We start from the raw sequence: 27,652 nt of genomic DNA, 5'->3' as shown, positions 1-27,652 counted from the left end.
AGTGTGCACCCCCACACATGAATAAAGACAAGCACGACAAAGCACACAAATGCACTCACGTACACGTACCCTGCACGGCAACACACACATCCAATATAATACTGATTTTCAAAACTTAAATACCTAGAAACAAAAATGCACTATTCTACCCACAATCAATAAAAGAAACTCACTCAACTAAGGCAATTCTAATATATATACGTGTGTGTGTGTGTATGCATATATGGGTGTATGTGTGTATATATATATATATATATATATATATATATATATATATATATATATGTGTCATGTCATATGCTACTGGTACCATGTAACCCAGTACTACCTGCCTCATGGTCGGGTCGGGCGACTAAACTGGTTCCCCCACCAGACTTGTTTGGTGAGGAGAGTGGCTAGTCTCCCTGAAGGATTAAAAACAAGACCTTCCAAAGAGCGAATGAACTCTTTTTCTGGGTCAACGGCCAACTAGCACAGTGTATATTTGTGTGTGTGTATGTGTGTATTGGGGTGGAGAGGGCTCCCGTAAGCTGTGGTGAAGGCAACCTTTCTAGGAGAAGCAAATCTCTGATTTAAAAAACCATAAAGCGGGAGACCAGTACCCGCATTAAGCTGGTCTGCAGTTTAATTTGTTGCTGGCTATCTTGCTCTTGCTTGTTGCTGGATCTCAACATTTTGAACCGAGAGAGAGACTTAGCTGTCGTACAAAGCTAAGACTCTGTAACATCATCTTTGTATAGATACTCCCTCAGGCATTTGGGCTCATGGATTTTAAATGTCTGAGGGAGTGGCACTCGTCTGACAAGACGTTGCAATCATCATACATATATATATATATATATATTCTTATTTATTTTCTATTTTATTTATATACATATATATATATATATATGTATATTTAGGAAATCTCTCTAGACTAAGGCAATTTAAATCAATATATATATATATGTCTATATATATATATATATATATATATATATATATATATATATATATATATATATGTGTGTGTGTATGGGTGGGTGTGTGTGTATTAGTGATGGGACGATTCCAAAATTTTTCCTTATTCTGATAGAATTACAGATTCCATTCAAAATTTGATTCTGATAAGATTCCAATTCTAATAACAAAAGCACCCGAAAAAAAAAAAACAACTATAGAATGAGTTCATTAAATGGTGTCGATTTAAGTCTGTTTAAGAAATGTTCCGACATTTGGAATTTTACTTATTGCAAAGAGAATTTTACTTATTACAAAGAGAATTTTACTTATTGCAAAGAGAACAATGAGTTTAAGAAATAAATTTATATATTTTTATTTTTAAATCAACTAACAATTTGTTTACATCAGGTTTTTTTTTCTTTCTTTTTAATAATTTTATGAAACAAAATCTATGAACAGACATGTCAATTTTTTATACACATAAATAAATCATAATTTATATACGCATAAATAAATCATAATTTATATACGCATAAATAAATCATAATTTATATACACATAAATAAATCATAATTTATATACACATAAATAAATCAATTTATATACGCATAAATAAATCATAATTTATATACACATAAATAAATCATAATTTATATACACATAAATAAATCATAATTTATATACACATAAATAAATCATAATTTATATACACATAAATAAATCATAATTTATATACACATAAATAAATCATAATTTATATACACATAAATAAATCATAATTTATATACACATAAATAAATCATAATTTATATACACATAAATAAATCATAATTTATATACACATAAATAAATCAAATTCTTTTCATGTGATAAAATCATGTATTTATAACAATGTCATTAGAGATATGGAAAATTTGACCTAAAATTGTTAATTTTTTTTTTAAAACCCTATGGATTTTTTGTGGAAGTTGAGGCAGACATATACTTTTGTATGAAGTTTTATTGATTGGCTTTCTAATACTGAATAAATTTATTATTGGCAGAGAATTTATTGATATTTTTTAGCCATATTATCGAAAATATTTTTTAATTAAAACGTATTAATATTTAATGATAACATATTGACACTATTTTGAATAGGAGTAAATGTGATATTGCAGTGAATGAAATGATTCTAGCTAAGAATAATATAGATAGCATAAGATAGAGGATAACCAACGATCCCCACTTTTCCACACTTTTGATAACCTTGTTTTATGTTATATTTTTAGCAAATAAATAATTCAAAGTGTAGTACCTGTTCTGGTACTACACTTTATTTTTTTCTGTCCTTGATCAGTGAAAAAGAAATCCTTCAAGATTGTGGCAATTTTTATTTTTATCCCAATTTAAAATGACCCTTCTTGTAGAGCTGGAGTCTGTGCATTATAAACCAACTTTATGTCTAAATCAGTTTCAGTGAGAAGCTAAGTAAATGGAATGACACATAAGTAATAACGAACTTAGGAAAACTCGTCCATGGAAATCTTGTCCATTTTTGCTAGGTAGGAAAACTGGTCCATTATTGAATAAATATCGATTAAAAGCACATTTTATGACCGTTCTCGCAGGAAATATTAGGACCATATCTACAGAGACACAATGAAAAGAGTTGAGCAGCAAGATGTCTGTTCACATTACTTTTAAACTTTAGCATGTCAGTACAGTCAGGAAAGCAGGAAAGAATTCTAAAGTCTAGCTGCTTGAGAGAAAAGCTATTAGAGTAGAAGACCTTCTGGCATCTAAGGATCTTTACAGTGTAGGGGTGGGATTTTGCTACTTGTTGGGTTAGTCCAGTGCATTTCTGGGTAGAGGGCACAAATGCATTGAGTTTGTCAGAGCACATCCCATTAGAATATTTGTAGAATATGCATAGGGATGCAACACTGCAGTGATGGGACAGGGGTTGGAGCTTGGCTGACAGTGCATGACCTTTTAGGTTGGAGACTTTTCTGGTTTAAGAGCGAGAAACAACCAAGATGTGCCAACAATACTCCATGCATGAGCAAATGGTGAGAATTCTCTCAGGTATGATTAGTTTTGCAGCACAGTGGAGAGATCCCACCTTCTTTGCAGAAATCTTCAATGTATTTGTTTCAATTCATGTTGCATGTGAATGTTAAGCCAAAAAGTTTGAATGAAGAGCCTTCAGGTAGTGTACAATTAACCATAGCAATCAGTGGTTGAGGTTTTTTGTAGTTAAAGAAGTTTAGTCTTGACAGCATTGAATGTTACAATCCATTTATGTCCCTATTCCACTATAGACAGATGGTTTTCTTCTAAGATTTCAACCATTGCCTGAGAGATGTGTTCATTTGTTTTCCACTTGTATGTTACTGAGCATGGTGTCATTATATATATATATATATATATATATATATATTTTTTTTTACATTTTCACCCCAAGCAAGGCACATTGCCACTTTGGTGTAGGGGGCTACTATCAGGGGCACTATGTTGGGATTTGGGCAGCAAGATGTCGGTTCACGTTACACTTGACCTTCTGCATGTTAGTACAGTTGGGGAAGCAGGAACCTGGAATGGAATTCCAGAGTCTAGAAGTTCTGGGGAAGAAACTACTGGAGTAGAAAGATCTTTTACATCTAGGGATCTCTACTGTGTGGGGGTGGGATTTAGCTGCCTGTCAGGTTTGTCGAGGGTGTCTACGTCATGGGGGCACAAGTGTTTGCAGTTCGTCAGAGCATTCACCATTAAAATACTTGTAGAACAGGCAGAGGGATGGAACGTTTCGTAGATGGGACAGAGGCTGAAGCTTAGATGCCAGTTCAGGGCTTATCAGATTGGCGACTCTCTTTTGAACCTTGTCTAGGAGCGAGAGACTAGTAGCAGATGCACCAGCCCAAATGTGACAACAATACTCCATACATGGGCGAATGGTGGCCTTATAGAGGTACAGGATACTTTCAGGTGTCAGTAATTTTCTAGCACACTAGAGAGAGCCTATCTTTTTCGCAGCGGCCCTGGCAATGTTTTCAATATAATTGTTTCAACTCATGTTTCCTGTGAACGTTAGGCCAAGCAGTTTGAAAGATGTACTCTCAGACAGGGAGTCACTGGCCATTGCTATTGGTGGCAGAGAAGATTTCTTGTAATTATTGAAGGAAACCAGTTCAGTCTTGGCAGCATTGAATGTGACCATCCATTTATGTCCCCATTTCACTACAGATTGGAGGTCATCCTCTAGTGTTTTTGCCATTTCTTTAGTTATGTGTTCATTTGTTTTCCTGTCATGCCTGTTATAGAGTGTGGTGTCATCAGCATATATACCCATCTCAGAGGCAGTTTTGTCAGGGAGGTCATTAATAAATATTAGGAACAATAGAGGTCCAAGGATAGACCCCTGAGGCACTCCCGCATTTATATCACACTGTTTAGATGTACGACCGTCGAGGACAACCTGGATTTTTCTCTTATCTAAGAAGGATTTAATTATGTTAAGTATTCTATCAGCGATACCGTATGATTTAATTTTCCTGAGGAGCTCATGCCATACCCTGTCAAAAGCCTTAGATATATCTAGAGCTACCACTCTGCCCTTCCCCGATTTGTCCAGTGAATGGTATATACGTTCAGAGATTACAGTGAGGGTGTCTGCTGTGGAACGGGCTTGTCTAAATCCATATTGTTTGTCAGTCAGATGTTTAGCATCTGTAAGGTGCCGGACTAGAACATGATTAATTATGGTCTCAAATATTTTGGCGAAAAGTGGGAGGAGGCTAATGGGGCGATAATTAGATGGGTCAGTTCTTTCGCCAGAATTCTTGAATACTGGTACAACAGAAGCAGTTTTCCAACAGCCCAGAAAGCATGATTCATTAAGGCATTTGTTGTAGAGTTTGGAGAGAACTGGAGCTACTTCGACTGAGCACTTTTTTAATAGCACAGCTGGGATGAGATCGGATCCACATGCTTTTGAAGTGTCAAGGTTTTTTATGATAGCGTGTACCTGAGCAGGGGTGATTTTTAGATCATCTAGTGTGGTGTCTGTCCGCAAAGGAAAGTCAGGAAGGGGGTGGTTGGAAGAGTCCAGTGTGGAGTTCGAGGCAAACCGGCTGGCAAGCATATTAGCCTTGTCGGTTGCTGAGCAAACAACCTCGTGATTGTTGGTTAGTGGGGGAATCGTTGATTGCCCATTAATTACTACACTGTTGTAGATTTTCCAGAAGTCATGATTTCCTAATTTTTGTGCTTCGATGCGTTTTTTAGTGGTTTCAGTAAATTCTCTCTTAGCTGTCACTATTTCTTTCTTAACATTACTTCTAGCTTCTATATACTTCTGTTTGTTTGAACTGGACTTATGTCAGTTAAATCTGTGGTATGCATGCTGCCTTTGAGCAATGGCAGTTGCGCAAGTCGAAGTAAACCATTGGGGAGAGTGGGGCTTGCTATAAAATTTCCGCATGGGAACATGTGCTTCAATTGCTGTTTTGAACCATTCAGTGGTCTCATTTGCGCACTGTTCAGCAGGAAGAGAAAAAATATTTCCCCATGGGGCATCTCTGATAAGATCTCTGATGGCTTCCCAGTCAGCCTTTTTATAATATCTCGTTGTTTTGAGCACTGGCTCTTCAGTTTTGGGTCTAGAATTTAGGGCAATTTCTACCATTATCACTGCATGGTCAGCGTTCCCGAGTGGGCTTTCAGCATTTGTTATACAATCCTCGGGAACTGTTGTCAGAAACAGATCTAGAAGTGATGCGTGTTGTTCTTGCTGGTCAGGGAAATGGGTTGGAAACGTAACCATTTGTGATAGGGAGTGAGATATTGCGAAACTATGTGTTGTGCTGCCCGCTGCATCTGTGTGAGTAGAGAATCCAAGCCAGTTTTTGTGGTGAACATTAAAGTCACCAAATACATGTACTTGTGCGCTAGTGTCGAGGGAGAGTGCTGTGTCTATGCTGGCAGAAACTTTGTTTATTATGGTGCAGTTCTGGGTTGAGAGCCTGGTGTTGCTGGGTGTTTGGATAAAAAAACAAAAAGCGCTCAATTTTTTTAACTTTGACCCCTATTATGACCCCTTAACATTTATTGTTTTGGGCTCAAATTAAGTTATTAAGTTTAATCCATGTCCAAGGAACCTATACCTAAAATTTCAAGTGTTTAGACCCAAATTTGGCAGAGGAGTTTGGTAGAGTTCTCAAAGATCAAATCGTTGAACTTTGACTCCTTAACAGCCAAATTTCTGGCCGAACACGGATTACAACGATTATCCCAAATCTCAGTATCCTGTATATCAAATTTCGAGTCTGTAAACTGAAAATTAACAGAGTTATTGCGTAGGAAAATGTACAAACACAGACACATTCACTTTTATAGACTAAACAAAAATATATATGTATACATAAATATATATGGAAACAATTTTGTGTTTACTGTAAACTTTTTACGCAAATATTATGCATATATAAATCATGTAGAATATCAGCATGAATATAATTACACGTAATAGTTAACTAAAGATGATCATCCATGAGAGAAGTGAAAAAACTAATAGGGAATTAATTAAATTGAGTGTTTAAAAAAATATGTAAATTAGCTAGATCTTTTGCTAGTGAATACAATTCCACAACCCATATATAAGAAAATTGTATTTTCTTTTTAAATAAGCAGAAGAGAGGGTTTTTAATATGAATATCAATACACACAAAAGAAAAACGAATTTATAGGAATATATATATATATATATATATATATATATATATATATATATACACATATATATATACATACACACACACGTTTTTTAAATTTTGTTTCTAACTACCTTATATATTGCTTCTGTTTTGTTGGTAACATCATGGATCAATGGAAAAATGTCAAAACAACTGAAAAAAAAGAAAAAAAATTCCAATTAAATAAAATGTAAACCAAAAAAAAAATAAATAAATAAAAACTCAAAATTACTCAACCAAAAAAAAAAAAAAAATGAAATGTAAACTTAAAAATAAAAACTCAAAATTACTCATTAACCCCCCCCCCCAAAAAAAAAATGAAATTTACTCATCAAAAGATGCAAATATTTTTTCATTTGGTCGAAACACTGAAGATTCAAGAGATGTCAGCTGCGTGTTGCCAATATTTCTCGTTCTCAGAAGTTCACGAAATGTCTTTTCACTAACAGAGGAGTTGATGTGAGCATGAAGTTCCTGAAATGTTAGAAAGAGAAAAGAAAAAGACAGGAATTAATTTGTTAAGACAATACAACTAACAATCAAAGGGAACTAACTCTTTTTCACAGAGTAAAAAGGAACGGGGTTACGTTGCATGAAACGGCTTCACATCCTCATTCATAACATCCTATTTCTGGTTATTTAGTGTAGAATCTAGTTATTCTGATAAAAGTTTTTATACTGAAATTCATTAATAATTGATAATTTTTAATTAACTCTGTTTCGTATACAGATGGTTTCTATGTTTGTTTTGTCAAATATTTTGTAAATAAATCCTCTGTAATTGATACATTCAATTTGACCTCTAGATACATTCCTGATGGAAGAGACCTGCAACTAATGGCAACTAAGTTAAGACTATCCAAGTATCCCAAAATCTCCCAAATTGGGGCATTGGAGAGATTTAAAGTTCATATTCAGGGAGATTTTTGTCTATGAGTTATATTCTTTGATCTTACAGAGTTAAGTACAGTTTGTTTGTTTGTTTTTTTAATACAAAAGGGATGTGTAGACACAGTGGCATGGAAAGAAAATGGCTGCTGACTTTGAGTTTTATGTAAAAACTGAAATTGAAAGAAATCTCTACTCCACTGATGAATTATAAAAATAATTGTTTGTAAGGAAATTTTGCTTTGCTTAAGCAAACGTTTTTTGTATTGAACAACAAAATCCATCAGTTAAACATTTCCATCATGAACCATCAATTGACTGTGAATAATGGTTCAATGCATATGGCAAATTACAGATTTCACATCTTCAATAATTGACTATTAACTGATGCTTGACAATCCATTGAATCATTTCAAAATTGTTAGACAGTTGGAATATTGTTATTTCTTGTCATAAAAATCATTTACAAAATTTATTGGTTGCATTTTAAGAACTCGGCAACCATTTATTTTTTAGGCAATTGTGTCTATGCATTACCAAAAACATTTAATTTGTTTTCTAAATATTAATTTTAAGAAAATTTATTAAATAAAAAGAAGAAAAGAGTAAGCAAGTCAACAGTAGTCAAGCGCGACCACGAGATGCTGTTTTCAGAGGGGAGGGCACTACTCATTTTCCTGAATTTTTCCGCTTATTATACTGAGTGTTTAGCAAAGAGATATCAAGTACCATTTTTTTTTTTAGTATTTGATATGACTTGATCAAGGATTGAACCCAAGTCTTCATGCCTATTCGTGAACATTTTAACAATTATGTCAAATAACCAGTGCTGTTATAAATACAAAAAATATAAATAAACAAAAAATTGAAAAGTAAAAAATTTTTGAATCAATATTTTTGGTCACATTTGTTAATCTTAATGTAACACAAATTATTTTCAGAAACTTGACTGTACTAATATATAGAAGTTTAAATGTCATGTAAACAAATATCTTGCTGCTCAACTCCCTACTTAGAGTGTCCCTGTAGGCATGGTCCCTAATTTTCAGTAGCCCTTTGCATCTTAGTGGCAATGGTGTGCCTTCTTTGAGGTGAGTATGAGTTAAAAACAAATAAATTATTAAAATAAAAAAATAAAAAATTTTCAGATTGATAATCTAACTGCAAAAAAAAAAAACAAAAAAAAGAAAAAAAAAACTCACAAAAATTTCTAAAACCTGCCAAAAATAATACGCATTTTATTGAAAAACAAAATTTAAGAAATGTAGACATTTGTTTTTAATTTTTTTTCACCATGCTTAGTATAAAAAGCAAAACAATTGAAATTTGTCAAATATGTTTTGCAGGATTATTTTGGCATCCAAAAACTTTACATTCTTGAATTCTTCAAACATTTCCTACATTTTGATAAAACAAAATCTGATATGTTTACACTAACAAAGAACTTAAAAACCCAAAAAAAAAAAAAAGCTGACAAATCACAGGTAATTTTATTGAAAGAAATGAATAAAATTTTATTTTGTTTAAACTATGCAACTTTGAAAAACGATTTTGAATTTTATTTAATTTCCTTGAGGAATTTTGAGCAAATTTTGTGGAGATATTTCTCCATTTTTTTTTGAGATATTTCTTCATTTTTTTTTTTTTTTTTTGAGATATTTCTCCATTTTTTTTTTTTTTTCGGAGATATTTCCTTTCTCCATTTTTTTGTGGGGAGATTTGTCAATTTTTTTTTGTGGAAATATTCTTCCATTTTTTTAAATAAAAAATTCTTCAAAGCGATCGTTTTCCTTTTTTATGTTTTTATTAAAGAGTTACAATTATTGTTTTTCAGTTAAATGATGAAGAATATTATGAGACGATTGATAATGATGAAAAGAATTTTTAAAATTTGTTTTTCTATGGGAGGATGGTTCTAATCGTTTTAGCTGTTGTCTGCTCAAACGTGACATTTTTTCTGGACATACACATCTATATGTTTATCATAATATGAATTCCCTATATTTTTTCATCTTTTCTGTGGCCCGTTTTTTTTTTTTTTTTCATATATATTGAAAAATCGCTTCCATTATATTTTTCTCATTTTTTAAAGTTTTTAATTTTCTGCAATCTTAAAATCAAATTTTGTCAGTTTTATGGAGTGTAAAATAAATATTTATATGTGATTTGAAACCTGATCTCAAAAGAGAGAAAAATTACAGTGAATTAATTTATTTTTACTAGTCTTTACTTGTATGCTTTGTTATGGGTGTCGAAAATTAGTGTCCTACCTATATTGTACCCAAGTAGTAATTTCAAAAGTTTTTAAAAAAATATGCTTTGGGTGGCATCAACTAGAATCGAAACCAAAACATTTAGCTTTCCATTAGTATTTGCTACCATATAATCTAAGTACACATAGATATCAAAACTTTCAAATTAGCATGGTAAAACGTATAAATGTATATTTGTGCATGTGTGGAGGATACCCATCAAGCCGACTATAACTTGTTTTGTGTATTACAACATAAAAAAGCATGAAATAGAAACTCCATTTAACACAAGACAAACTATGAACTCTGGTCCCCCCCCCTCGCCAATCTTTCACGATAAACACCCGTCTAGCTGAAACCACTGTTAATAATTTTCCCTACTCTTTATCTGTGCCTAAATCAAAACGTAGATTCCATGAACAAAGCTTCTTTCTTAGAAGTGCATGCCTGTGGAACTCTCTTCCGTTTGCCTGTTTCCCACCTGACTACAACTTGGATGTCTTCAAGTCCAACATAAACAAATTCCTGATGAACCGCCCCCTTAAGTAAGACACTTTATCAAATCTCCAATACTAATGATTACTATGATACTATCCCATTGATTACTTCACATGCAATAACCCTTCTCCCCGAGTGGCTTCTGGGCCTTGATAAGTGGTGACCACCACGTAAAAAATAAAAATAAAAAAATTTAAAGTTTAAATAACTTTTGTCATCAACAAAAAAACTAAATTGAATGTGTGTGTTTAAAAAAAGTTCATTTTTATGTGTCGTCACCTTTCAAAATAATACAAAATAAGACGTTGGAAGAAACAAAGAAAAAGGAGAATGTTCATAAAGAGTACTTATTCCTTGTTTCTTTTTGTTGGTTGAATAGCAGTCACAAAGAGGAGTGTTTACAGGCTTTTAACAGTGAAAGTGGGTTGACTTCTTGCTTGACTGCACTTGTGTCTTGTTTTCTTGGTGTCTTGTTTGTATTCTCTCTCGTTTACAAAAATTCTGGGTTTTTTTTATCTCTTCTTACCAGCTCCCACGAACACGTTGGTTGTTAAATTTTATTTTTATTGCACCCCTCTCCCATTGGCTAATTAATTTTTTTTCCCCTCTTTTTGACCAAATGGATGCGTCGAACCTATGCATAGTCATGCATTTACACACTGTCTGTGACAGCTGATGAGTAAACATCCGGTTGGGAGTTTATTACTTTCTTTGTGAATCCCTACAACTTACAATTTTTTCAATTTTAACTTCTTATCAGCTCTTTTTTCTGACTGAAAACAAAATCTAATTCATTCCATAGATCCAAATACCCATGTCAAGTTTTAAATCTGTAGACACAAACTGATAGAGTAGTTTGGTAGAGACGATCCCTCAGACAGACAGACAAGGCCATGTTGGGACTTACCTCTTAGGTTTGAAAAAGGTTGTGCACCAAAATATCTACTCTGTCATTTTCTGCTTACATTAAGCTCAACAGTCAAGGGACATAATTCAAATTCAAAACAGTCATAATAATAATACTGGCTACAAATTGAATGTTATTTTATGAAAACAAAAATACTGGATGAATTTGTGCAAATTTTGGTGTACAGCTCTTATTTTTAGTAAGTTTTTACCTGGTTTCCACCTTAACATTTTCCTTTAAAAAGACAACTTAGCTAGGTTTACGGGTATGCTGAAAACGAATATCGCATTTAAATTTTTTTGCAAATAAGTAGTTTTCCAGATATTAAGCAATGTCATTTCTAACAATTATTGCCAGTGGCCATCTTGATACACACGAGTCCCAAGAAACTACACACACACTTGCATGTACCAAGATGCCCACCAGCAATAATTGTTAGAAATTTGACAATTACATCATGCCTCTCATTGTATTTGTTTTGGACTAATCAAATCGGTTGTGTTTACCACAGAACGTTTTGCTGGGTTTTTGTATTGCATGCATTTTTTTTTCAGTTTGGTCTAGCAAGCCGTACAAGAAGGATGTTTGAAACTCACCATCCGTGTGAGGCATAATGGAGCATTCAACTTTCGTCCCTTTGAGACTTTTTATTTCGAGCCTAAATAATTAGGCACATAATTATTTAAGCCCACTAGAGACTTCCTTTTTGGTTTTAATTGCCAACCTGACATGAGCATTTATCATGAACTTCTGCACTATCCTCTCTGTGCAATGACTGATTTTTTTTTACGGCATCATATTAACCCGTTTAATGGCTGCAAACTCATATCTTCAAAGACAAAGGAACCAGCTACTACTTCCTATTGAAAATGAAGGACTATCACCTTTTGAGGTTTTTACAGAGGCAAAAATAGGCATTCCTTTTTTGCAACAGAGGATCTAATAAAACTTGTATTGAATTTTAAGGTAGGCTTTTGTTGTGTTTATTTTGCAATCGTCTCGGAGCAAAAACAAGTGAGATAAATATCTAACATAATATAAGAAATGACATTGTTTAATAACCGGAAAACTACTTATTTGCGGAAAAATTAAATGCGATATTCGTTTTCAGCATACCCGAAAACCGGTATTATTATACAAACACCGTGACAGCGTTAGGGTTAGGGTTAGGATTAGGGTTAGGGTTAGGGTTTAGGGTTAGGTTTAGGGTTAGGGTTAGGGTTAGGTTTAGGGTTAGGGTTAGGGGTAAGGGTTAGGGTTAGGGGTAGGGTTAATTCGCTGTCACGGTGTTTGTATAGTTTTTTTTTTTTTTTTTTTTATTTATTTATTTTTTTTTTATTCAATTTTCACCCCAAACAAGGCACAGTGCCACTTTGAAGCAGGGGGCTACTATTAGGGAATTAATTAGCGGGGTCATTATGAAGGGAGAAGAGTAGAAAGATGTTTGTTAACATTACACTTGAACTTCTGCATATCATTGCAGTTGGGAAAGCAGAATCCCGGAAGGGAGTTCCAAAGACCCGCAGTTCTGGGGAAGAAACTATTGGAGTAAAAGGCTTTCTTGCACCTAGGGATCTCCACTGTAAAGGGATGAGACTTAGTAGCTTGTCGGGTTTGTCGGGGGTAGTTACGTCGGGGAGGTACAAGTGTTTGCAGTTCGTCAGAGCATTCACCATTAAAGTATTTGTAGAACAGGCAGAGGGATGCAACATCTCGTCGATGGGACAGAGGTTGAAGCCCAGATGACAGTTCAGGACCTATCAGGTTTGCGACTCTTTTTTGAACCCTGTCCAGGAGCGAGAGACAAGCAGCAGATGCACCAGCCCAGATGTGACAACAGTACTCCATACATGGGCGAATGGTTGCCTTATAAAGGTATAGGATACTGGCAGGCGTAAGTAGTTTTCTAGCACGGTAGAGGGAGCCAACCTTCCTTGCAGCAGCCTTGGCAATGCTCTCAATGTATCTATTCCAGTTCATATTCCCTGTAAACGTTAGGCCGAGGAGTTTAAAAGAAGTACTTTCAGGCAATGTGTTCTTGGCCATTGCTATTGGTGGTAGAGAAGGTTTCTTGTAGTTATTGAAGGAAACAAGCTTAGTCTTAGCAGCATTGAATGAGACCAACCATTTTTGTCCCCATTCCACTACGGATTGGAGGTCATCCGCTAGTGTTTCTGCCATTTTCTTGGATATGTGTTCATTTGTTTTCCCCTCATATCTGTTATAGAGAGTGGTGTCATCGGCAAATATACCCATCTCCGAAACAATATTATCAGGGAGGTCGTTTATGAATATCAGGAACAATAGAGGTCCAAGGATAGACCCCTGAGGCACTCCCGCATTTATGTCATATTGTTTGGATGTACGTCCGTCGAGGACAACTTTGATTTTTCTATTACTTAAGAAGGATTTAATTACGTTATGAATTCTTCCAGTGATTCCATATGATCTAATTTTCCTTAGAAGACCATCGTGCCATACCCTGTCAAAAGCCTTAGATATATCAAGGGCCACCGCTCTACCCTCCCCTGTTTTATCCAATGAACGGTATATACGTTCAGAAACTACAGTTAAGATATCTGCTGTTGAACGGGCTTGCCTGAATCCATATTGTTTGTCAGTCAAGAGTTTAGCAGCTGTTAGGTGCTGGACTAGGGCTTTATTAACTAAGGACTCAAATATTTTGGCGAAAAGCGGGAGGAGGCTAATGGGGCGATAATTTAGTGGGTCAGTTCTTTCACCAGAATTCTTGAAGACTGGTACCACAGAGCCGGTTTTCCAGCAGTCGGGAAAACAAGATTCGTTAAGGCATTTATTGTAAAGTTTGGACAGAACTGGAGCAACCTCGGCAGAGCATTTTTTTAATAGCACAGCCGGGATGAGATCTGGTCCACATGCTTTAGAGGTGTCTAGGTTTTTTATAATAGCATGTACCTGAGAAGGGGTGATTTTCAAGTCGTCAAGTGTGGCGTCTGTTCGCAGAGGAAAATCAGGGAGTGAGTGGTGTACCGAGTTCAGTGTGGAGTTTGAGGCAAACCGACTGGCAAGCAGATTAGCCTTGTCAGTTGCCGTGCAAGCAACCTCATGATTGTTTGTTAGTGGGGGAATAATTGACTGTCCATTATTAACTACGCTGTTGTAGATTTTCCAAAAATCCCGGGTTCCTAATTTCTGTGCTTCGATGCGCTTTCTGGTGGTTTCAGAGTAATCTGACTTAGCTGTGTCTATCACTCTCTTACAATTATTTCTAGCTTCTATAAACTTCTGTTTATTTGAGCTGGACTTATGTCGGTTGAATCTGCGGAACGCATGCTGCCTTTGACAAATGGCAGCTGCACAAGCAGAAGTAAACCATTGGGGGGAGTGGGGCTTGCTATAGTATTTCCGTGCGGGAACATGTGCTTCAATAGCAGTTTTGAACCATTCAGTTGTCTCATTTGCACACTGTTCCGCTGGAAGAGTAAAGATATTTTGCCATGGGGCATCTCTGATGAGCTCCCTGATGGCTTCCCAATCAGCCTTTTTGTAATACCTCGTTGTTTTGAGTAGTGGGTCTTCAGTTTTAGGGCGAGAATTTAGGCTGATTTCTACCATTATCACAGCGTGATCAGCATTCCCGAGTGGGCTATGGGCATTTGTTGTACAGTCATTGGGAACTGTTGTCAGAAAGAGATCTAGAAGTGAGGCATGTTGATCGTGCTGGTCTGGGAAACGTGTCGGAAATGTAACCATCTGAGATAGGGAATGAGATATAGAGAAGCTATATGTGACGCTACCAGCTACGTCTGTGTGATTTGAGAATCCTAGCCAGTTACTGTGGTGGACATTGAAGTCACCAAATACATGTATTTGTGCGCTAGTATCGAGGGAGAGTGCTATATCTATGCTGTCTGAGACTTTGTTTATTAGGGTACAGTCTTGGTTTGAGGGAGAGCGGTAGAGAAAATATAAGTAGCTAATATTGTGTTGCATATTTAGTCTGAAGCACATAAAGGCCTGGCCCTCTGATTCTAGTTTTATTTCTCTAGTTAGGGGGAGGGTGTTTCGAATATAGACTCCAAGTCCATGCATATGTCTGTCCGAGTCCTTACGGTAGAGTGGGAGATAACCAGGCATGTTAAAGTGGTTAGAGGGTATGGAGGAGTGAAGGTTAGTTTCACTTAATGCTAAGATATCCGGGGTGTTTACAAGGAGAAATGACTCAACATCATCTAAGTTAGTTCTAAGCCCTCGGATATTAGTAAATGCAAGCCTCAAGGGAGGAGGCAGGTTGGTTTTCTTTGAGTTTGGTCCTGGTTTAAACGTAACTTTTGCTTGAGCTGTCATTTCATTTTATTTTATTTAAAAGTTTCAGTTAGGGTGGATGAGTGAGGGGGTGCTGGACAAGTAGTTGTGCAGAATACCAGACATGCAATACAAGTAGACCATCAGCTGTCCTCACCCACAGGATTGTGGCCTCAGGAAAGCCCACCGGGGATGAGTGCAGGGTCCCTTTCCATGCGCGACATGGCACTACAAACATCCCGATATTTTACAACTGTTGATGGAGCAGCCGCTCTAAGCGCTACCAAAGAGTTAGGGCTCCTGTACTATCAGTCGGAAACAGCAGCCAGGAACTGTCAATCCGGTACCCTCAATCCATTAGGCAAAGCCAGCCCAGTCCAACTGCACTGACATATATGGCACTGAAGCACCCCACTGTGTCCAGTTAAGGGGGATGGGATGTGGCAGGAGTGGGGAAAAGCGGCGTTCATTACCCTAGTCAGGAAACAAGGTCAACCACTGGGTGATTCAAGCGAGTCCCTGTGATAGTACCTCTACGCCTGGCCAATAGGCAAAGAAGGAGTATGAAAGCCGAGCGATAGACAGAGTCTATCTCCTCCTTAAGCAGTTTAGGTTTGCCAACCGGTGATTTGTTTGAGTCACCAGCTCTAGGAAGGTTGTCGTCCAGGACTGAAGAGACCTCCCTCCCCTAGGTTTAGTTTCAGAGTTTTCCTTCTCCTAGACGGATGGCCTGGGAAGACCTACGGGTCCATCAGCTCCGAGGGGGTTCGCCCCGCGCCTGGGTCCTAATCCAGGTATTTCTGCGACCCCGCATGGGTAGTTAATATTTATTGGTTATTTAGGTTAATATCTCCTGGAAAAATCGGGCATTTAGGTTAGCTTCTACAGAAGATTTTCACTCCTCAAGTGTGGTTTAAAAAGGGCATTATTATGCCGTCCATTTTCATTTATACTGAGAGAGGGTATACGTAAAATTCATGCAGTGGAAGCAGTTAAATTTGCTACAGTATTGGATCGAGAGAGTCGAGTTGATGTATGGTTAGATATAGTTTTGTAAGTTTAGCAATGTATGGTTAGATATGGTTTAGTAGGTTTAGGAATGTATGGTTAGATATGGTTTAGTAGGTTTAGGATTAGGATAAAGTGTTAGAGTATGATCTACTTTCTATTAGAAATTCTGATTTGGTGCCCAAACCGGACATTTAGTAAGACTGTTTTACCCGAAAACCTAGGTAAGTTGTCTTTTTAAAAAAAAAATGTTACGGTTGAAACCAGGTAAAAATTTACCATTTTTTAAACTCTAACAAGTAAGTACATAATAAAGTTTTTATGCAACCATATTTTTTTAATATTGGGGTAAAACTGGATAAGCATTTATTTTTCTTTTCGGCATTTCTTTTTCTTTTCAAAATATAATTACTAAATACTAAATAAATAAAGTGTAGTATTTGTTTTGATATTATACTTAATCTTTGCTCTCTTCGGCCAATGAAAGAGAAATCTTTTTAGACTGCGTCAATTTTTAGTTTGGCACTTATTACCCCCCCCCCCCCCATCGTCACCAAACTTGAAAACATTACATGTCTCGTTGACAGCTACGTGGCCAGGAAGTGGATGCTCATTTTACGTTAAATTTATATAGGAAAGTGATCCCCCAATCTAAAATGATAAATTTTTATTATTTTTTAAAACTTCTTTTCATATTAGCCCCCCCCCCCAAAAAAAAAGAACAAAAGATGTCTTTTTGGAGACAAAACTACGCTTGGTCGTAAAAAAAAAATATCAAATCGTTAGTTGCATTAGACAAGTGATGAGTTTTTAATTTGGTTAAAATCGTTAAATTCTATTTTGAAAAGTTAATTTTGTGAAATGAAAATAAAAATATTTCATCGCTTGTCAATATTTGAGGGGGGGGGGCATAAAAAGTAAGCACCAAATTGCATTTTTTTTATTGATGGCAGACGAATCTCTATTAAAAAAAAGGTATTATTATACAAACACCGTGACAGCGTTAGCGTTAGGGTTAGGATTAGGGTTAGGGTTAGGGTTAGGGTTAATTCGCTGTCACGGTGTTTGTATAGTTTTACCAAAAAAAAAATGAGGTATTTATGCAGAATACGAATTGTGCTGAAATATAATAACGTTATTATTTAGAAAGCCATTCTTAACATAGGGAGGGGGCTGTGTTAACTATTCTGTACTTTCACCTAACAATTTCAAAAACAAAAAATACCGTAAAAATTGAATTACACTTGAAAACTATATTTAAAATAAAAGCTCTGGTTGCGACTTATTTGTTAATTTGAGTTACGCAAAACAAATGATTGTGATTGGTGGCGGCCAGAGGCAGGCATAAAAAATGTTCCCAATTTTCGAACATCGTTCTTAGTCAAGATTTTTTTTATCTTTCGGCTCGATTCTAAGTGGGGGGGGGGTCGAGTATTGTTAAAAATAGAATAATAAGAAAAATAAACTTACGATTTTCGGCAGTTTCAAACAAAAAGTTTCGATATTTTCTTGCGAACGCGAGAAATAATCCATTTTTTTTTTTTGTATTTTGTCTTACTGACCGAGTTTAGTTTTAAAAAAATGGCCACCAACACTGGACACTGATAAGAAGAAGGTCGAAGTTCAATCTAATAATGACGGACACGATGACTTTCTTCCAACTAATGAGTCACCACTTCAAATAAGATTCATTGCATTTTATGCACCTCTGCAGTTTAACGTTCACAAACCAATTTAGAAAGCTATTCTTAATAGGGGGGGGGTTAACTCTTTATGTTGTGCGGACGAAACTCTCCTAACATGAAAAAAATAATAATTTGCTTGTGGACGTTAAACTGCACTAGTGCCTAATTTTACTTAAAACTAAAATGAAAAATTAAGAAGTTTTTTTTTAATATATACACTGATTTAAAGTGAAATTCATTTTAGAGCGTCAAGCAAATACGATGTTATTGATAAAGGTAAGAATCAGGGGAGATAACTAGATAACTTTAATCATGAGTTATTTGCTCTTCTCGTCTGCTTGTGAGTCTGTGAACCAACCATATTGTTTTCATTTTTTTTTTTTTTTTTTTTTTTTTGTATATTTAGATGCTATCCTTTTTAGGAATCCCAATTTATGGGATGAGCCGATTTTAGGGAGACATTTTTTTAGTGAAAACTGTTCTTAGGTTTGTACTTGAAATTTTATGTGATGAACAGAAATGTTATATGATAAATACAAGCAAAATAATGAGTTCAAAGGTATAAATTCATAAAAGAAATTATTTTTATATGTTTAAAATCGATAAGAAAAACCTAAAATGTTGGTTAATGATTTTGAAATCCTTGTAAAACAAGGGGATTCATTAGTTGAGATATTGAAGAAATCTGAGTTGATAATTTAAGTGCCGTGAATTATTCACGGGTCTGAAAATCATAATCAAAACTTTTTCACTCAATTAGGCAAATTATATTTGATTAAAAATTATTAATAAGAGTCAATGTTCTTTTATTTTCATTGAAGAAAATTCAGTGAGAAAAGTTAGGAGTATTTCAATGAGTAATTTTCTTTTTTTTTTTTACTCAAGACAATCGCCACATGGACGTTAAGGGCTACTATTTGAGACCATGCTTAGAAAGATTAACAAGATGTTGGCTTATGTTACATTTAAACTTCTGCATATCAGTACAGTCAAGGAAGCAGGTAGTAGGAAGGGAATTCCAAAGTCTAGCTGTTCAAGAGGAAAAACTATTAGAGTAGAAAGCTTTCTGGCATTTAGGAGCCTCAACAGTGAAGGGATGAGATTTTATTGCTAAGTGGGTTGAGGGGAGGTATAAGTGCAACAAGTTCCTCAGAACACATTCTATTAAAATATTTGTAAAACAGGCCCAGAGATGCAACATTGTGGCGATGGGACAGGGGTTGGAGCTTAGTTGATGAAGTGGAATTTTTGGACACTATTCAAGAGGGAGAGACTAGTGGTAGATGCACCAACCCAGATGTGGCAACAATACTCTATACATGGGCGAATGGCGGCCTTGCAGAGGGACAGGATATTCTCAGGTTTAAGTAGTCTTCTAGCTCGATAGAGGGAACCCACCTTCTTTGCAGCTGCTTTCGCAATGTCTTCAATGTATTTGTTCGAGTTCATATTTCCTGTGAATGTTAGGCCGAGGAGTTTAAAGGAAGGATTCTTAGGTAGAGTGTTATTTGTTGTGAATATTTGTTGGTTGGAGATGTGTCTAGTAATTATTAAAGGAGAGCAACTTAGTCTTACTAGCATTAAATCTTACCATTCATTTATGGCCCCATACCACTATAGTCTGGAGGCCATTTTCTAACGATTCTGCCATTGTCTTAGATTTATGGACATCCATTTTTCCCTCATGCATGTTATAATCGTTGCATTATCAGCAAATATACCCATTTCGGACACAATATTATCAGGAAGGTCGTTTTTGAATATCAGGAATAACAGTGGTCCAAGGATCGACCCTTGAGGCACTCCTGCATTAATCTTCTGCTGTTTGGATGTGCATCCATCAATGACAACCTGAATGGTTCTATCGTCTAAGAAGGATCTAATTATATTTAGTATATGTTCAGTTATACTGTACGATTTAATTTTCATTAGCAGCGCTTCATGCCAGACTTTATCAAAGGCTTTGGATATATCAAGGGCTACATCCCTGGCTTTGCCCACCTTATCCAGTACATTGTATATGCGTTCAGAGATGACTGTTAAAATATCTGCGGTAGAACGACATTGCCTAAATCCATACTGTTTGTCAGAGAGAAGATTTGACTTTGCGAGGTGGTGGACTAATGCTTGATTAACAAAGATTTTAGCAAAAACAGGGAGGAGACTGATAGGGCGATAATTGAGAGGGTCAGTCCTTTCACAAGAATTCTTGTACACTGGTATCACAGAGACCATCTTCCAGCTATTAGGGAAGCAAGATTCAGCAAGGCATTTATTGTAGAGTTTGGAAAGTATGGAGGCTAGCTCAGCTATGCATTTCTTAATTAGTATAGCAGGGATGAGATCAGACTCTCACGCCTTGGAAATGTCTAAGTTTTTTATGATATTGCGGACATGAGAATAATTTTATACATTTTTTTTAATGAGCATATGATAATGTGAAAGAGTTAATAAGTTGTATGTTCATTAATGTCTATGTTTTTTTTCGCGGGGAGGGATTCACCATTTATCAAGGCCCCAAGGCCACTCGAGGATAGGAGTTAATGACTGTAAGATAGTAGTGTAGTAATCGTTAATGATGTAAATTGGGTAGAATTTGATTATTTATGAGGACGGCTCATCAAGAACTTGTTTACATTGCATTTGAAGGCTACTATGTTGCATTCAACTGGGAAACAAGCCAGCAGAACAATGTTTCACAAGCGGGCAGTTCTGGGAAAGAAGCTTTTTACATGGAATCTGTGTTTAGATTTAGGCACAGAGAGTGGGGGAAATCATATATAATGGTTGTACTGTCTTTTGTGAAAGTTTGGGAAGGGGGGACCATAGGTTGAAGTTCAGTCGAGTACTTGCCATGAAAATAACAATAGAGCAGAGACAGGCTCACAACGTCTCTTCTATGGGAAAGAGGTTGAAGGGAAGAGAAAATGGCATCACCTATTAGGTTTTGAAGCCGGTTTTGAACTCCATCAAGGTTGAATAGGGTGTGTGCATATGCTTATGACTGTGTACGTATGAGTTGAGATAAAAGCAGCCCAAAAGCCTAACAGAGGAGCGGAGGGTGATGGTGGTGGGAGCTGAGGCGATTTAAACCTTAGATATGTCATGGATTTTGGCTCAACTGTTTATTGACGCGGCTCCAAAAGGGCCGTTTCGAATCAATTCAGAAAACCCTCTGATCCAAAATATTTGTGGATCCACACGTAGAATGAGTCGTGCAGAAACGAGTTTCAACATTTCCATTTTGGTCACTGAAAAGTAAACTTATGTCTGCTCTGGATTAAAGTCTCATCATACCTTGAAACAATTTTGTGTGATACATCTTTATTAGTATGTTGGCAATTCTCCATGCATGGGTGAATGGTGGCCTTGTAGAGGTACAGGATACTCAGATGTGAGTAGTCCTCTAGATAAAGGGAACCCACCTCCTTTGCAGCAGCCTTCGCAGTATCCTCACCATATTTGTTCCAATTCATATTGCCTGTGAATGTTCTTATTTATCATGGATATCGGTTGTTGGAGAGGCGTCTTGTAATCTTTAGTCAGCACTTTTGCATGACAGTGACATATTAGCAACAGAGACGAGTCTAATTAATTGGTCATTTCACGCACAGTTCAAACATTTCAAAATACAACCGCTAGAAACAGCGCGCGGCTCTTTAGAAACATCCTTCTCCAAATTTACAACATGGCAAGGAAAAAGAAAAGAAAGAAAAAAGAAACAACACACTGAAGATGAAGATACCTCTGAAATATATTTGTGATAAATTTCAAACAAGTAAAATACTTGTTTATTTTCCTAATACTACGTTGTGGTTTCAAGCGCACTTGATGCATATTTTATTTTATTCAAATTAAAACAACGTTTCTATATGAACTCTCATCCTTTGATGTATATATATATATATATATATATATATATATATATATATATATATATATATATATATATATATACTTCTATATATATTTATATATATTTATACTTCGGACTGTTACCTTGTGCCGTGGATTACTCAAAATACAGATTGGATCCCATTACCTCACTGCTACCAAAGACCTTTACTTCAGATTTTACCATGCAATTTGGATGTGAATTTCTATATCCTTTTCATAAACTTCACTTACTCTATGATATTTAAATGCTTAAAAAATCTTTTTAATTGTAATTTTCCATGTCTTACTGGTTTTAGCAAATAAGATGTAAACCATTATAATTATTGGCTAATATTTTCTCCTTTGAAGAGATGATAGACATCAAAATCCTATAGGATAAGGAGATATAATATTTCAAATGTATTCTTTGTCTTACTTATAATAATAAAAGTTTTTAATTTGAAATTTAACCATTTCACGTCATAAATTTTAAATTTATTGAATTACTAAAATTATATTTAATGTACTTATTTGGATTTATTCTGTTCTTCCTAGGTTTCAACTCCTTATTCAATGGATTTTTACCATTTTTTTAATTCAACGTTTTCCTTGTTTCTGTTTTCATAATCATTATGAATCTTTATAAACTCTTACTGTGAAAAGCTTTTTTATTCAAATATGATTCAATTCATATTTGTACGTTTTTTTTAATGCTTTAACCTGCAAAATTTATTGTATATTTTGCAAACCTGTTTCCTCTGATGAGAAGAATTGCCATTTTTTGAAACTCTGTAGAATAAGATGTTTCAAGCTTATTTGTACTTCTTGTCGGATAATGAAAAATTTTGTATACTTTCTTTACAGGTTTATAATGTTTTTTGTTTTATTGAAAATTTGAATTAATTCCCAATGATAAAATGTTTCTACTATATATATATATATATATATATATATATATATATATATATATATATATATATATATATATATATATTCAGAATGTGAGAGATTATATATTATTATTTCCACAGCCCAAAGAATGCAGGATGCTTGGGTTTCAAATCCTGGGTGCAGATATGTCTGACTGATGAGCCCAAATGAGGGCGAAACTCAAGTCTTAGACTTCCGGTCCGTTGGCTGGCGTGGCTCTTGTTGGTTGCGGCGTTCTTTGGGCTGTGGAAATAATTATATATATATATATATATATATATATATATATATATATATATAATAGAAAAATTTTATTATTGTTGCACCAAAAGAAGGCAATGCTGACTGTTTGGTGGCGTGTGACCGGTCTCATCCATCACAGTTTTTTTTTTTTTTTTGCAGGCAAAACCATTGTGGCAGTGAGGTACTGTCAACAAATGGATGAAATGCATTAGAAACTTGTACACAAACACCCAGCATTAGTCAACAGAAAAGGCCCAATTATTTTCCACGACAATGCCCGACTGCACCTCGCTAAACCGACCCTGCAGAAGTTGAACGAATTGGGCTACAAAACTTTGCCTCATCCGTCATACTCTCGAGATCTCTCATCTACTGACTACCACTTTTTCAAACATCTTGACAACTTTCTGCGTGAGAAATGCTTCAAAAACCTAAGTGATATCAAAAACGCCTTGAGCAAATTCATCACCACCAGGACACAAGATTTTTATGTTATTAGCATAAATACACTTGTTTTGCATTGGCAAAAGTGTGTTGGTTCTGATGGTGTTTATTTCGATGAAATAATTTTTGTTTGAGTCGAGGTATGTTCATTTGAAATCAAAAGATAAAAACCGCCAGAACTTTCTTGTCAATCTGATACAACAAAATATTTGTAAGGGAGATAAATACATTTTCTAATTAATAAACATGTAAACAATTGGATTGTTTTTCATGGGGTTATTGTAAAAATCTGTTTTATTTTTATTTATCATAAATTTATATTTAAGTCCTGTTAATTATTTAGAGTGAAATGGATTTCAGCGTTACTCCGAATCAAGTTATTTTTTTTTTTATTTAAACAATATTTTAATAAATAAATAATAATAAAAATAAGTTAAAGCATGTTTCATTGTACACTTGACATGGTGAAATGATAACTCGTCTGGAAAAATATAGTCGTCATCTTTATAAACAAGTCGAGAAAATGGCTAGCTAAGAAAGAACGATAACTGAAGTTCATAATTTTATAGGTAAGACTTGATAGTACTGGTACAGTTCATGACCCATGTTAAAACGAATATTTCATTGACATCTTCCGACTGTTTATCTTATTTATCTCCTTCCTACAGCGGGATGATGTGACACAAGGGTCAGAACAGTGAATGGAAAAGTCAGCGCTCTACAGGAAGAGCACTCTGGCCTGCAAAAAATGCCTGGACAGCTTGTTGATATTCCCTGGTAAAGGCGCCTCAGGTAATTAGCAATAAACTAATCCCTTTTCAAAAGGAGAAAGCAAAGCCTGGAAGGGTGGACCTCGTAGAACAGCACAAGACGAGCAATTGACTGCAATCAACAAGACAAAAGCTATTTTTATGTTGAAACACGACAATCAACAAGACAAAAGCTATTTTTATGTTGAAACACGACAATCAACAAGACAAAAGCTATTATTATGTTGAAACACGACAATCAACAAGACAAAAGCTATTATTATGTTGAAACACGACAATCAACAAGACAAAAGCTATTATTATGTTGAAACACGACAATCAACAAGACAAAAGCTATTTTTATGTTGAAACACGACAATCAACAAGACAAAAGCTATTATTATGTTGAAACACGACAATCAACAAGACAAAAGCTATTTTTATGTTGAAACACGACAATCAACAAGACAAAAGCTATTTTTATGTTGAAACACGACAATCAACAAGACAAAAGCTATTATTATGTTGAAACACGACAATCAACAAGACAAAAGCTATTTTTATGTTGAAACACGACAATCAACAAGACAAAAGCTATTTTTATGTTGAAACACGACAATCAACAAGACAAAAGCTATTATTATGTTGAAACACGACAATCAACAAGACAAAAGCTATTATTATGTTGAAACAATATTTAAAACAAGATAAAATAAAAGGCACCGTATGTAAAATTTTATATTAAAAAAAAATCTTGTGACAAAAAATAAATTATAAAACAACTGTTATATTTTTTACAAGAAAGATTTCTTTTGTTCTACAAAAAAGTTAAAGTGTAAGTCAGTTGTGTTTTCTGTGATAGAAGCGTTGGTTGAATTTTAAAATAAAATATGTATGAAATACGTTTGAAAACCAAATTACAATGCAATGCTATGAAAATAAACATTTATTTGTTTATAATCAATATTTCGATGATATAAGCCATTTTCAGAATTTGATACATTTTAGACCAACATGCAGACTCTTTACTAACTTTGTTTTCTTCAATTTAATATCATGATGAGAAAAAATAAAAAATGTATAAAATTCTGAAGATGGAGTATGTTGCCGAAATATTTTAAACAAATAAATGTTTATTTATTTTCTTAATATTGCGTTGTAATTTGGCTTTCCAACCATTTTCAGAATTTGATACATTTTAGACCAACATGCAAACTCTTTACTAACTGTTTTTTTTCTTCGATTTAATATAATGATGAGCAAAAAAGAAAAAACATGTATAAAATTCTGAAGATGGAGTATATTGCCGAAATATTTTAAACAAATAAATATTTGTTTATTTTCTTAATATTGCGTTGTAATTTGACTTTCAAACGTATTCCATACATATTTTATTTTAAAGTTAAAGTGTGTTTAATTATCATATTACAAGTGTAATATTAAATTAATATTAACTCAAACAGATTTGTTATTCATTGATTCTTAACAAAAACAAGATATGTCAACAAAAAACAAAAACAAAAAACGCCAGAATTCTTTCTCACCAACGTCAAAATTCATACCAACTGTAGCAGAAACAAATAGAACTCTTTTCTTGTGCGTCAGTGCCTCCCCTGACTGTGCGATATGGCACATACTGACCAATCAGAGGCATAGCGCAGGGATCTTCCTTACCCCCTTAAGGAACTATGCTTCCGTCCCGGACAAGAAAAACTCTTCCCTTTTTCCAACGAGACGTCAAAGAGAGAGGACCTGTTTCCTCACTCTTTCTCTCTCTCTCTCTCTCTACCAACATCGGTATCGACGGTCCCCACTTAGGAATAACTACCGGGCAAAGGCAGACGAGTTCTATCCCAGCTATATCTAAATGGCATCTTGCCTTACTTCAAAAAACCTTTTCCTTGCAAGTTTTACGAAGTCGTTAGTTCGTTTATTCAGTACCTTGTGTTGAAATATTTATTTTATTAGGGAGTGTCCGAAAAGCATTAACTCCACTCCCAAAACAACTCTATAACTTAAGCCGCAATTCACAACACCAATTCTCAACGTGTATGCTCTCTATTGGCTGTCAAAAACTCGACTGCTTGTTCTCTCCAATTCGTCCTCCTAATAGCCACTATTCCTCTCATGTGAAAATGACTGCATATAAAGAAACCCATCTAGAAAATTAAGTTTTTCTTCTTTTTCCTTCCCGATCCTGTCACCTAACAGGCTAAACAGAAGTGTAGCCACTTTTGTGAGTAATATCTTCTATTACGATTTATCACCTGTACACAATTTTTCATCGTATCATGTTTAGGCCACTAAACTGCAGTTTTACCCATTTTCGTCCATTTTTCATTTATAGCATTTTTAATTTCTATCATGGCTCGACGCGACTGCCACCTATATCTCACTCAAACCAGAATCCATTTTAAAACAAATAATAATTGAATTTAGTAATTTCTAAATAGTGACCCTGAATCATCATCATCGTCATTATCACTATAGCAACTATCTGAAAAAAAAACGAGAATCACTTTTCTGCGATGCTGCTACATGTGCGACAAATAGCTTGACCAATATGCATTTTTTTAAACATTATCTTATAAAAAATTAAAGTTTATCACATAGCTTTGTTTTTGTTTGTTTGTTTTATTATTATTATTATTATTATTATTATTATTATTATTATTATTATTATTATAATAATAATAATAATAATAATAATAATAATAACAAGAAGAAGAAGAAGAAGAAGAAGAAGAAGAAGAAGAAGAAGAAGAAGACCCCTATTTTAGACCATTACCAATTTGTTTACAAAGAAGTTTTCCCTACAGCATTGTTCGGAAGATATAAAAAAACTTCAAGGGGAATAATCCTTATACGTTAGAGTAGTCTCCCTTACATAGATTCTCGCATATATCAGTTCAACATTTGAACAGCAAAGAAGTTATTTAATTGATTTTGTAATAAGTTTAATTACACAAAGGTTTAGGAATTATAATTTTAAAATGCATTTAGATTTTATCATTAATCAACCTAACGGTAACCCACCACCTCGAAAATGTTAACCTTCTCTCTGCCATTTTAACCATTTTAACCATTTTAACCATCCTGACTGGATTCATAATATTAGGATTCTTTGGATTACTGTTTTCATGTTGAGTGTTATTTTCACATTTCGACCAATATAATCTCACACCTTCTTCAAGAGTATCTTGTCAAACTCAGG

The 27,652-nt window shown here is 34.8% G+C and overlaps 1 protein-coding gene across 1 annotated transcript in view; it reads right to left on the bottom strand.

The window, feature by feature from the left end:
• Positions 1 to 18,551, bottom strand: part of LOC145270312 (N6-Methyl-AMP deaminase-like) — a 44,355-nt gene extending 25,804 nt beyond the window's left edge. Inside the window, exons 1-3 of the mRNA XM_080125960.1 lie at positions 17,982 to 18,551; positions 7,003 to 7,148; positions 6,767 to 6,827 (exon numbers count right to left, since the gene is read on the bottom strand). Of these exons, the coding sequence (XP_079982086.1) occupies positions 6,767 to 6,827; positions 7,003 to 7,148; positions 17,982 to 18,044 (270 nt within the window). The 5' untranslated portion in view covers positions 18,045 to 18,551. The remainder of the gene's footprint in view (positions 1 to 6,766; positions 6,828 to 7,002; positions 7,149 to 17,981) is intronic.
• Positions 18,552 to 27,652: the final 9,101 nt, after the last annotated feature.

The sequence above is a fragment of the Euprymna scolopes genome, chromosome 4, assembly GCF_053919585.1.
Source record: "Euprymna scolopes isolate OS-2025 chromosome 4, ASM5391958v1, whole genome shotgun sequence".
In the NCBI taxonomy this organism is placed as follows: domain Eukaryota; kingdom Metazoa; phylum Mollusca; class Cephalopoda; order Sepiida; family Sepiolidae; genus Euprymna; species Euprymna scolopes.
The sequence above is the reverse complement of the archived record's forward strand: the minus strand, read 5'-3'. Positions and strand labels throughout refer to the sequence as shown.